Genomic DNA, 13,199 nt, shown 5'->3' on the forward strand with positions numbered 1-13,199 from the left:
CTTTGTAGCTAAAATATCTGTGTGAAAAAGAAGTATCTGCTTGATTGAATTAAATGCTAAAATGAGTCTGAGACATTTAATTTGCTTTTAGCTCACTCAAATCAAATGTAGTTTGATACTAGAAATGTATACATTTACGAGGTGTACTAGTAGTAGCCATGATGACATCTAGTCATCTAGTTAGTAGCTCCCTGTCTTGACCCTCTTGTGGGGGGGGGTCCCTTGACCCTTGACCCTTAACCCTTGACCCTCCTCCCACTGTCAAATGTATCATCCAGGTAACATAGCAACACCCAGGGACAGTCGGACTCACGCGCAACACAGCTGTGTTTCACGTCCATTTTTGCGATGTTTTCCGTGTCCCTGGTTGGTTCCCTGTCCCATATTCTGGATCGGCTCTTACCCCCGCTCACAGACTCGGACACATTATCAGTCTTACCCTGTTTCAGCTATGAATTCTGTCCCACTGACCTTGATGAAGAGGTCTTGGCTTTTATGGGATTCTCAAAGGCAGCTATGTTTCTTGCTCGGCTGTTCAGTTACTCGACGTAGTTGGAGATGTGAGACGAAATGCGAGAGCTCTGCCACCTTCGTGAAGCACCCACATAAAGTGTTTGATCTTTCCTCATGTGCTGAAATCTCATAGAGACTTCTGTCCTTGAATGTTTGGAGAAAAGTGTCTGCTAAATAAATGTAGATGTTCTTAATTTGATGAGTCCTCGTTTCGTAATGCTGCTGTCAGTGTCACGCGGAACCGAGGACGCTGGGACGGCTGGACCCAATTGCAGGATCGTTCATCAGAAACCAAGGGGTCAGGCGAAGAGTCGGTCGATCGGCGGTCAGAGTGAGAGCGAGAATTCGTGGACGTGGTCAGGGGACGATGCAAAGTCGGAGAATGGATACAGGAAGCAAGGGCTAAGGAAGAGCAGGACATAGCGCAGAGGGACAGTTGTCTCAATGAGATTCCGCGAGTGTATGGGAGCTGTGGAGGGTCTTTTAAAGGCAAGAGCTCAGTCGGGTGCTTGACTGGTGTCAGATGCCGTCGATTGTGGTGCAGGCATGGACATGACGGTTGCTCACGACCTCTCTTCATTGCTGGACGACAAATGTGTTGGTGGACATGTTCATACTTTGGCATTGATTTCTGATTTATAATTTGTGACACGGGGTTCTTACGGTTCACTGATACGGAAACCACACACACAAGGTAGTGATAGATATAGATTCTTCCTTCAAAGAAGGCATTGTATATTCTCATGTTAAATATGGTGTCCCCTTTTGGTATGAACAAGGATTCATCCTAAATATATTTTTTCTAATTAGCAACTTATATTTTGTGGAGATTTAAGCTGTGTATTTTTCTATATTTTTCTGTATGTATTTTTTTTTTTTACTTTTTGTGGACAATACTTACAAAGTTTCATCTCATGTATGAAGCTTTTTTTGCAATTTTTTTTTTTTTTGTTGCACTGGTGCCATTTTTTGAATCCTACTGCTCATACTGTACAGGTATGCTGACCATTCATGTGTCATAATATTATGAAATCTGGCTAATCAGGTGGTTTATGTATCATGTATTTTGTCCAGTTACATGTCAATGTATGTTTTTTTTGCCCAGTGATGGTCTTTGATGTATGAGGTCATTCAAGTCATGGAAGATTATGTGTTCCCTGTGTATCTACATGTTTTTTCAATGTTCTACACACACCGAAGAAGGGAAGGCATTAGGTCAAAATATGTCCATATCAAAATAAATACCTGTCCAGCTCTGACTGTTGTCCTCCTTGTACTTTCACTTGCTTTGGCAGGATCTCTCTCCCATTGTAATCGTATTCTTCAATTGTTGAGATGAGTACATATTATTTATCAAGTTGTGCACATACAATGTTTCAGTTCTGAAGTGTGTGCTCCTGGCATGTGGTGACCCTGAAGTGACACATTAGTCCTGATTAGCTCGATGGCAGTACTGATGTTGCAGGGAACCTTGTTAGATATCCGGCAGAGCAGGCCTAGGAGCAACTGCCTGATGTCCGCATCACGTTGAGCCAGCTGCCAACAACAAGCAGCAGTGCTGTCCTGTCTGGTATGATGAGGTTAAGAGTCCTCCTGAGGAATTACTCTCTGCTAATTGCTGCACATCAGCAGGCCATGATGGCAAATGACAAAGGACAGGCTGGATCTGTACGGATGCTGCTGCAAGGGTGTTCCGTAATAGTAGCTCAGCAGCATCGATCACTAATTGATTTAGTCCTTTTTCCCACCTTTCATGTTTCCGCTCTTCTGAAACCACCTTGATTTTATTCTCACACACAGGTTTCTGCCACCGAGGAATGCATAGGTCCTATGCGACTGTCCCAAGAACCTATCCAGGTAAAACGCATCATTTATATTCTAAGAAGTGTTATGGTTGACACACGTTTTCATGGCCATTTTTTGTATGAATTTTCAAGTTTTTAGGATATTAAGAAGATAGGGCATGTTTTCATGGTATCAGCTGAGAAGTGGATTTCTTGCTGTATAGAGCACCCCTTCCATTTTCTCTGCAGTCATGAGTCCCACATACTTACTGGAAGGATTTTGTTATTTTGCTATGTTTTCATGTTTAATCTGATTAAATTTGATTAAAAAAGTTAAGCCCCAGCTTCGATTTTTTTCACTCAATATCATAAAGGCTTTGTACTGTTGATGCTTGAGCAAAGAGTGTAATTACAGAGGTATTAAATGGCCTCAGGAGTAATTCTATGACCTAGAGAGTATGAAGACACCATAAAGACTATATAAACTATATGGTTTCTGCATAAAACCAAGATTAAAAGTACTGTTGTCTATCAACAGCTGACAGCTCTACTGTACTATTCTGTTGCTGATTATTCCCCTTTACTCTATCATACGGATCGATGCTGAACTGTTTCCTCTACCATCTATTACATTTTTAACATACCTTGGTTGTCCAACAGGGAATGATTATGACATTATAGAATGTTTGCCATTAATCTTTCAAATATATTTATTTCATTTACGGAATGATATAGTTCAATGAATAATTCAATTATGAATTTAGAGAACTAGTGTTAATTCTGAAACACATATGCACATTAAGTGGTGTACTTAAGTGTCCATATTTCACCCACCCTTGTATATTTCAGAATTTTTATACATAGAATACATTAAAACTTGCTGGTAGATTAGCCAAATAAATATTCTGTTTATTGCAGAGACTACTATTTGTGACTGGTCTTTCAATAACTTTTACTGAATGAAACAGTAACACCCTGACCTCATTTTTCTGCATGTTATACCTGCTGCAAGAGTTGTATTACACTGTAAGGTAGAGTTACAGACTTGGACCCAGTAGCCTAACTTTCTATCTTTATTCTCCTTAGCTGTGTTCCAGCACTGCAATTTTTGCTTTGTGGGCCTATTGAACTGATTTGCTACATACAATCTCAGTGATGGATTATTTTGTTTATTCTAGTATTGTAGACATGATGCATCCAAACTGAATGTAGATGGAAATCATTTTTGTTCCAATACCTCTGAGCACGTTTAACACAGCATGTTATTGATAAATGATAAATGTTTATTTGGTGATCACAAAGTTTTGGAGTGCAAGCTTGAAACTGTGGTTTGGATATTGGCTTTTCAGTAGAATGCTGGTACTGCCATTTGTTATTGAGCCACTTATTGTAAGGCAGTTAATCTGAACTTTCTTAAACTCAGCTTTATAAATGAATAACATTGAAATATATATTAAAAGTAGGTAATACTAGTTGGTGTACCAATTGTATTCCAAGGTGGAATCAAGCCATGAGAACTGAGAATTAGCAGAAATTTACATTTGAGGTCCTTTTTCAGTAGAACAAGGGAAGGACAACCTGTGGCTGGTATCTGGTCAAATAAAAAACAAAATGTAATCCTTGTTGGAAGCCTGTTTAATGAATAAATCACAATGAAATCAGAAAAAGCTTGAATTTTCACATGGCAGTGATCTTTGGACATTAGCACTTCTAAGTGAAATACCTCTCAGATTTACATATAGAAATACTGTATGGGTCACTAACAGTAACAGCAGCTTTTTGCCCCTCAGAGTCCTTTCTTAGATTTGTTTAGCTGTACCCTCATCAAACACTTCTGTGATAGAGAAACATTACTTTCACACTCCAGTGTTTGATGTGAATGGCCGATATAATTTTTGCTAATATGAAATAATGTCTCCTATACGAGAGACTAAACATTAATTTGCTACGAAAATTCTGTCTGCATATGATATTATAAAAAAACCAACGAACATACAAAAATATTACTACAGGATACATGAATATATTCAAAAATGTAATAACAGGTTTTATTTATTTTTCATGTTCACTCTAATTTCCCATTTTATTTCTCATAATCTCTTCATTGTCCAAACAAGTGAAACTGACTCCCACAGTAGAGTACAGCTATATATTCATTGCATTTATTCATTTAGCAGATGTTTTTCTACAAAGAAATGTATAACTCAGAGTACACAAAAGTGCTTTTCACAGCAGGCTAAGAGCTGTAGATATAGACACAAGATTAACACAGGAGCATAATGTTTTTGCTAGGGTATAGACACTGATCAGGTGTTGTAGGTTTCAGGGGTGTGATCCTTCAACCATCTTCTAGGCTGTAACCAGAGCCCCGAACATGAAGAACATAGCGCTCCCTTATTATGAAGAAACAGTCGCATCATCGTTGCCAGTTTTGTTGTGTCCTCAATTGCAAATGAGACACGTAGCCAGTATTTAACATCAAACATTTTTCAATATGGTCTCCCAGCGCTATCCTACAGTACATTGTTATGGCATCTAATGTGCAGGAGGAACACAGCACTGTCGTAAATACGTAAAGCAGAACAGATCACACTGAACATGAGGGGGTGGCGATAACTTGAAAAAATGCTTTAAAAAAATTGATATTTTTATTTTCAGTCATTTTAAAGTAGACTTAACTTTAATGCTATTTCCAGTTAATTAAAGATAATAAAAGTCTCATGATGGACTGGCGTCCCATCCGCAGTGTGTCCTGTCTCATACCCGTTGTCTCCAGGGCAGAGGAACGTGGAGACTCTGCACTATATGAGCGGTTGATGAAAACAGAATTAATCAACAAAAGTCTCACAGTAAATTTTTAAATCATTGTGTCTTTATCCATTGTCTTTTAGAGAAACCAACCTATGAATAGATAGAAGGACATCTGTATCATTAAGCTTTTATTGACTGTGTCGTAGTGGTTGGACTTATGAATAATTCAAGTTATCATCAGAGTTTGGGTTCTAATTGCCTTATTAAGTTGAGGACTCCTTGTACTGTGCCAGTCTGTGTTAAAAATTCTTGACTCGTGTTATTAGCCACAGTGGATGGGTCAGGTGGCTTGTGTTTTTTGTCTGAATGTCTTGTTTAACCAAATTCTAAATGTTAGTCATTTTATAAAGGGTACTTGTATGAGAATTCTTGAGTGTAGCTGCCGCCAGGCAATATTACCATTGGTCAGATACAGGGGATTCCATCCAGAGTCTACAGATGTCAAAGTGTACAGAAAATTTACCATATTTTTCTGTTGGTCATGTGTGCACAGTCAATTCAGAATGGATGAAACAAATTTGCAGCAATCACAACTTAAATACAGATTCTTGGAAAATAATTGTGGTTTCATGAAGTAAAACAGCAGCTTACCTGTTGAACAACTCATGAAATCAGCATCCTTGTCTCTGCATGATTGTTCATATAAATAATACATTGTGTTCTGGATTGATTTGAATCCTGGTTATAACCTGAAGGCATTTTACTTATTTATTAATGTTATTAGGTAGTATCCCTTATGCCATACCTATATGCATTTGCACTAAGAAAATAAATGCATGATTTGTACTACAACTTATGCTGATATATTACCTTTAAGCATTACATTTTACTGCATTAGTTGACACGGTAATTCTCTTTATCTTCCATGTGGTGAGGCTTTGTGTATAGAAGCTTGGATGTATAAATTGATTTGGCAAATGGTTATTCATTTGAAAAAGACCACACTTGTTAGGTGTCTCCTAAGCAGAGACATGTTTGGCCCTGTTTGTGTAAACTTGGTGGATTAACCTCTCAGCGTCTTAACATGTTGTGTCTGAAATGGAACATCGGGCACTTAGGAGGACAAAGCTCCTGTCTCAATGCAGCTAGAATTGCTGTATCCCAACAGGCATAATCTGTGATGTTTGAAATTCATATTTATGTCAAAAAACAATGAAGCTGTTTTTTTTTTATTTATTAACAGTAAGATGGGGTTGCAGCACCATAAAGACAGAATCAATGTACTGACAAAATGCAAATGCAACACAAGGGCAGAACGTTACAATATTTAGCGCTGAAAAAGAAACCAAATCTTCCAAAATTCATTTGCATTATGATACAGGTCAAATGTTAATTTTTCCAGTGGAAGAAACTTACATTTGAGTGAACTCTACATTTTTGTGCAAACAGCTACTGGTTTAGACCATACAAATCAGTTTTTCTTTCCAGAAATGTATGTAATAATGGTCCATATTTTGTATCATAGACTAAATCTGAGTTGCATTTTATCAGTTGTATAATGCAGATAAATGTTAAAGGCAACGATTGCACTGATGCATAGACAAATGAACAGGAATGAAAGATGAGAAATGACATCCAGCCAGGGTAAGAAAGGGGTTATCAAAAGCTATGCAATTAGGAAATTGCTGCATTGTGTTTCATTTGAGGTATTTGCATTATGAAAGTAAAAGGTGTGTCAGTCAAATAGAGGAATGTGACACTACAGTATGCCCCTGGCACAGACATCTGGGTAAGAAATCCTACCTGTCTCAAACAGGCTGGATTATAATAAACCATTCACTTGTGTGTGCAAAAGGACTTGTGGAATTTTTCTTTTTCTTAAATTATACATTTAAATGCAAGGCAGTTACTGAATACATTTTTCTTGTCTGGAATCAGTACTAGTAAAAATTTAATATGTGCTTTTTGAGAAATATGGGCTTAGTTTCTGAAGTTTGGGAGAGCAAGTTAACTCTTGTACCTGGTTTTGATGCTCTTATTAATCACTTCTTTTATTCCTGTCCTCTCAGTTATAAGATGATTAAAAAAAAAAGAAGTTTCTTTTTAGACTCATGAACATGACTTGGCCACTCTTGTGCATGTGTTTTTTACATGTGAAATGAAGAGGTCTGGAGAAATGCGGAGTCTGCAGTGCCAGTCAGGCCTCGGGACCTACACAAGGGAACATGCTGTGAAACCAATCCCGTTCTCAGCCTCCTGTTTGCGCTCTCCGCTTGCTCTGTTGTCTCTCCACGCCGCTGTTCCAGGTCTTTGTTGACACAGTGCAAGAGGCTTCAGGCTCACTGTCTGCAGCGCAGCCGGCATTGACCCTGCATGGCCCCACGTCCATTAGTGCACGTCAGCGCAAGGCTAGCAGGCAAGAAGGCCCCAGGGCTCAGGGTGGACGGGGAGGGGGTTTCGGCCGCCAAGCTTGGCCCGCCTCCACTGCTGCCGTGTAGAATTTCACAGAGGAGCTCCAGGGCTGCACAGCCCCGGGAGGATGAAAGCATATTGACCTTTCGCAGGCGCCCACAAATATCATGTAATTTTTAAACACCCCCCACCCTGGTCGACTCTACAGCCCAACTCCATCTCACAGTCATGACAGACTGTCTTGTAAGGTCCGTCCACCAGCTTTGAACTTCGCCTGGTCTGAGGTTGCGTCAAAGGCGATGGGCTCCCTCATGGTGGCAGCTGCTTGACGGGAATGAGCGAGGGCCTGGCCAACGTATTTCCTCGAAATGGCATATCCTTTACACTACTAAAAGAGCATTTGAAAGGACTGAGCGAGATCTCAGAAAACACTCACAAAAGTACATTGGATCAATATGTTTTGATTTCTAAACAAACTTCTCTTATGAAACTTTCTCTTATCCAGTATGGACCCTTGGTCTGATACAGTCTTCCCTTATATAAAGAAAGTAATTGCTTCTTGGAAAACCCTGTGCAAGGTGAATTCTTGTACATTAAAGAGGTAATTATCATTAGGTCCAATGGTAAAATTTCTTGTGCGTTCCAGAGCCCCAAAATGAACACTCATTTATGCTAAGGTATCACCAAGTCCTATTAGAATGAACACAGTTACTACAGTATTTAATATTCGTTATCATAAGACAACATAAAAAGGCAGTCTCCCTTCATTAATTATCCTATAATACTGAATGACTACCTGGGCTTGTGCAGCTGTTTAATAGATATTTTATGTACTGTACACTTAACAAATGCTCACAAACAAAACATGTATGCGTATGATGCTTAATGTTTATGTATTCATTTAGTCTTTGATGCAAAGAAATAAAACAGAGCACTAAAAAAAGAAATTAATGACAAGAACGCAAATGAACTTGCACTCGCTAAAGAATTTGAAATTGTTTGGATTGTCCGAAGTAGCAAATAAGGAGAAATGGAGAAGAAGATTTTAACACAGCATAAGCCAAATTATAACTATGAAAAAAAACAGCATGGTGGCTGTGGTCTCATGCTGCTTAGCTATCAATCCTTGTGAATTTGAAGAAATGCCCTGTTAAGAGGAATATTAAATTAACCTCCTTGTAAAGTCAAATTCTCGTAACCCAAATGGATGCATCGGTCTTGGGGTTATGAGACTCAGCGGTTGACTATATTTTTTACTGTGAGACAAAGGATGTCTGGGTAGCCGTTAAATGTCAACACGCATTCAACAGATCTTAAATACCTTGCAAAGTGGTCATTTTCTTCTGATAATTTTGAGGTCAAGGTGTGTATTGTGAAGAGGAGCACCAACTTATACTTCGCTTTCGCCTCATTTTCGCTGTTTGGGAATCCAGAGCCGTTGCTGTAAAAGCCATGATCAAAACCTGCTCAAGTCTCTCCGGTTCCCTGGGAGATCCTGATGCTGAGATACAACAGGCGTGTTGATCCTGGGCACTGTCCAACAGCCTTAAGACAGTCATTTTTTTGGCCCATTTCCTGTCTCCCACTCTTTGAAGGGCAGTTCTTAAACTGACATACTGTATTTGAGTAACAGATGCTTTCCATGCTTAACCTTAACACCTGTTCACTCAAGTTTATCTTTCGTTGACATTTACTGAATTAACTGTGATGTGACAAGAGGCAGATTTTTAAATCCTAGTTTCAGTAGTACCGGCACTGCGATGGATTTTTTTTCTTTCTCTGTCAAGTTTCTCCCCATGTTTACCATTGATACGTCTGTATCTGCAAAGGAAATTTATCAGTAAATATAAATAAAAGTGGCAGATCTTTGGAACTGATTTAATGCAGATTCTTCACTTGGCACTTAAATAGCAGAGTCACTGGTTGCTGTCTTACACCACCTGTTTTTGAATGCAGTCCCAGATTTTTTCCTTCTCCTCACTGGACTTGAACCCCAAAAGATTAAAATGCATCCTGTATTTACTTTGCTGTATGCTTCCCACGGTCATTTGTACCAAGAAATTCTCATAAGCTCTACTTGCATGTTAAAAATGAATTGAGCTTTTTTTTTTTAAAAAAACTCTGTCAGTAAGCAGCTGGCTTTCAGTAAGCATAATTAGAGTCAGAGGTCTACAATGAATTATGATTAAATAAAGAAAAATCAGTCTTGCTTTCTTTCAGCTGCTTACTGGCAAGTATGGTACTTGGTATAAGTATGACAAGACAGACACATTTTCTTTACATTTTACTAATATAATTACCGTAATATTGGTAGTATGCTGATTAAGGAAATATTACTGGCCCAATCCCAATGTAAAAATTTCCTTTCGGACATTTACGTGAACTGCTGAGTTTTAGATAAGCATTGTTTAATGTGAAAGAATTTGTAAGAAGTATGTTGTCCATGGTACAGTATGGATGCAGTTGTATGCATCTATATGTAAAAGAATGCTATATCCAGCTAAATCCTTATGCTTCCCCCTGCCTCAGGTCCTGCTGGTCTTTACAAAGGAGGACAGCCAGAGTGACGCTTTCTGGTGGGCATGTGACCGGGCAGGTTTCAGATGTAACATCGCCCGCACCCCCGAATCTGCCGTCGAGTGCTTCCTGGACAAGCACCATGAGGTCATTGTCATTGATGCAAGGCAAACGTGTTACTTCGATCCCGAAGCAGTCTGCAGGTGAGCTAGAAAAATGGCCTCCTTATTACTGCTGATTTTTGTTACACATCATTTCATGTTAACCACTACTTTTCTTACAAGTGTCATATGGCAACAATGGTGCTATATGGCAAGTTTTTTTTGGCAGAGACGGAAAAACACAAATCCGATTCAAATATCTGATCTGTGCACTCAATAAACGTGTAGTACATTACCTGATTTACAAAAACTATATGCACTTACTTGTGTAATGTATGCTGGTTTATACGACGATGTGTGTCAAATTGAGTGTTCAAGAATCGTATGTCTGCATTTACAGTGATTCTTGAAAGTTTGTGAACCCTTTAGAATTCTTTGTTTCTGCATAAATATGACCTAAAACATGACCAGATTTTCATTCAAGTCCTTAAACTAGATAACAAGAACCAAATTAAACAAATGAGACAAAAACATTATACTTCATTTGAGGAAAATGGGTCAATATACCATGTCTGTGTGTGGCAAAAGTATGCAAACCTTTTCTTTCAATAACTGCTATAACCTTCTTGTGCAGCAATAACTGCATCTAAGAGTTTCCAGTAACTCTTGATCAGTCCTGCACATCAGCCTGGAGGAATTTCAGACCATTCCTCCTTACAGAACAGCTTCAGCTTAGGGATGTTGGTGGGCTTCCTTGTATGAACTGCTCGCTTCAGGTCCTGCTACAACATTTCTATAGGATTAAGGTCAGGACTTTGATTCAGCCATTCCAAAACATTAACTTCCGCTTTAACCATACTTTGGTAGAACGATGTGTGCGTTTAGGGTTGTCTTTCTGCATGACCCACTTTCTCTTGAGATTCAGTTCACAGATGATACCAGGACATTTTCCTATAGAATTTGCTGGTGCAATTCAGAATTCATAGTTTCATAAATGATGACAAACCATCCTGGTCCAGAATCAGCAAAGCAAACCCAACCATGATACTGCCACCACCATGTTTTACAGATGGGATAAGGTTCTCATGCTGGAATGCAGTGTTTGCTTTTCACCAAGCATAATGCTTCTCATGCAAGCCAAAAAGTTCTATTTTGGTCTCACCCGTCCACAGAACATTCTTCCAATAGCCTTCTGGCTTGTCCACGTGGTCTTTAGCAAACTGTAGATGGGCAGAAATGTTCTTCCTTGAAAGTAATGGCTTTCTCCTTGCATCTCTGCCAGGCACACCGTTGTTGTTTAGTGTTCTCCTAATGGTGAACTGAAACCAACATTAGCCAATGCAGGAGAGACCATTAGTTCCTTAGATGTTACCCTGGGTTTCTTTTTCATCTCCTGGACTATTATACACTTTGCTCTTCATGTGATCTGTGTTGGTCAGCCACTGCTAGGGAGGGTAACAATGGTGTTGAATGTCCTCCATTTGCACATAATCTGCCTGACTGTGCACTGGTGGAGTCCAAATTCGTTAGAAATGGTTTTGTTACTTTTTCCAGCCAGGTGAGCATCAACTTTTTTTTCCCTGAGGTCCTCAGAAAACTCATTTGGTTCAGCCATGACACTTCCACAAACCTGTGTTGTGAAGATCCGACTTTGATAGTGAAGTCCCAGCTTTCTTTTCTTTAAATAATGCAGGACCTCCCCAACCCACAGATGATTGTCATCCCATTTATTGAATCACCTTACTCCAATTTTCCCTTAAAATGAACTGATAATCCTTGAAATTCACATACTTTTGCCACACACAGATGTAACATTACATCATTTTCCACAATAAATAAATGAATAAGTATCATGTTTTTGTCTCATTTGTTTAATTGGGTTCTCTTTATCTAGTTTTAGGACTTGCATGAAAGTCTGATCATGTTTCAGGTCATACTTATGCAGAAATAGTGAAAATTCTAAAAGGTTCAAACTTTCAAGCACCACTGGAGACCTCTCTGCCTGTTGGTGTAATCCACTTTTGTATTGTTTTCTGAGATGGATGCCACTTTGGAGACTGCTAAATTCATACATTAATTATATGAATCAAATATACTGTACATGTATTATTATTTATCTGTTACTAAGTGATATGGGGACACGGTGGTGCAGTGGGCTTGGCCGGGTCCTGCTCTCTGGCAGGTCTAGGATTCGAGTCCCGTTAGGGGGGCCTTGCGGCGGATTGGCGTCACGTCCTGGGTGTGTCCTCTCCCCCTCCAGCCTTACACCCTATGTTGCCGGGTTAGGCTCCGGCTCAGGCTCCGGCTTGTTGCAACCCTACCTGGGACAAGTGGTTTCAGACAGTGTGTGTGTGTGTGTGTGTGTGTGTGTTACTAAGTGACTTACAGTTTTTAGCCATTTAGCAAAGCCTACTCAATACAGCTAGATATTTATTGAAGTAATTTAAGGTACATTCCATGCTAAAGGGTACTACAAAAGTGGGAGTTGAATCAGTGACATTCAGGCATTCTTTGAAGCTGCCTTTCCCATTTACAGCCTCACTTGTTTTTACAGCAGATGTTCTTGCACTTTTGCCCATGGAAAACAGAAGTTTTGAAAACCTTATAACTGTAATAGAGAGATTAGGGTTTGGACTGTATTACTCTTCATGACTGTGACTCTGATGGACTGCATGTGTCTGATATCTACCTTTGCCAACTCAGAGATTTTGGAGTTCATGTCATTTCATGTTATGCAAAAGACTCTTTTACTTACGGTTTGTTTTGTTCTGTTTCAGATCAATACGTGCCACAAAGCCATCGGAACACACTGTTATTCTGGCCATTGTGCCACAAACGTAAGTGCATTCTCTGGACCCCCATCAGTTCACGATGCTGAGTTTTTCTCCCCATAGCACCCTGAGGAATAAACATAGAGGGCAGGGTCAAATCACAGTCAGCAGATTTCTAGTTTGGCACCAAGTGAAATGGAAGGGTGGTTGTGGGATGAGAACATGTGACTGTTTATCTCAAGTCTTCCTCATGAAAGCACATGTGGGGCAACACTATGTGTGTTGTAGTAAAAGTGTGTATTGTTAAATACATGTCTGATTCATCGATGTATGTATGCACTCATTGCCAG

General features: G+C 39.4%; 1 protein-coding gene across 1 annotated transcript in view; it reads left to right on the plus strand.

Moving 5' to 3' along the window:
* Positions 1 to 13,199, plus strand: part of pde8b (phosphodiesterase 8B) — a 57,290-nt gene that overhangs the window by 20,504 nt on the left and 23,587 nt on the right. The window contains exons 2-4 of the mRNA XM_029253215.1: positions 2,314 to 2,370; positions 9,990 to 10,180; positions 12,856 to 12,915. Of these exons, the coding sequence (XP_029109048.1) occupies positions 2,314 to 2,370; positions 9,990 to 10,180; positions 12,856 to 12,915 (308 nt within the window). The remainder of the gene's footprint in view (positions 1 to 2,313; positions 2,371 to 9,989; positions 10,181 to 12,855; positions 12,916 to 13,199) is intronic.

This window comes from Scleropages formosus, chromosome 6 (genome assembly GCF_900964775.1).
Source record: "Scleropages formosus chromosome 6, fSclFor1.1, whole genome shotgun sequence".
In the NCBI taxonomy this organism is placed as follows: Eukaryota; Metazoa; Chordata; class Actinopteri; order Osteoglossiformes; family Osteoglossidae; genus Scleropages; species Scleropages formosus.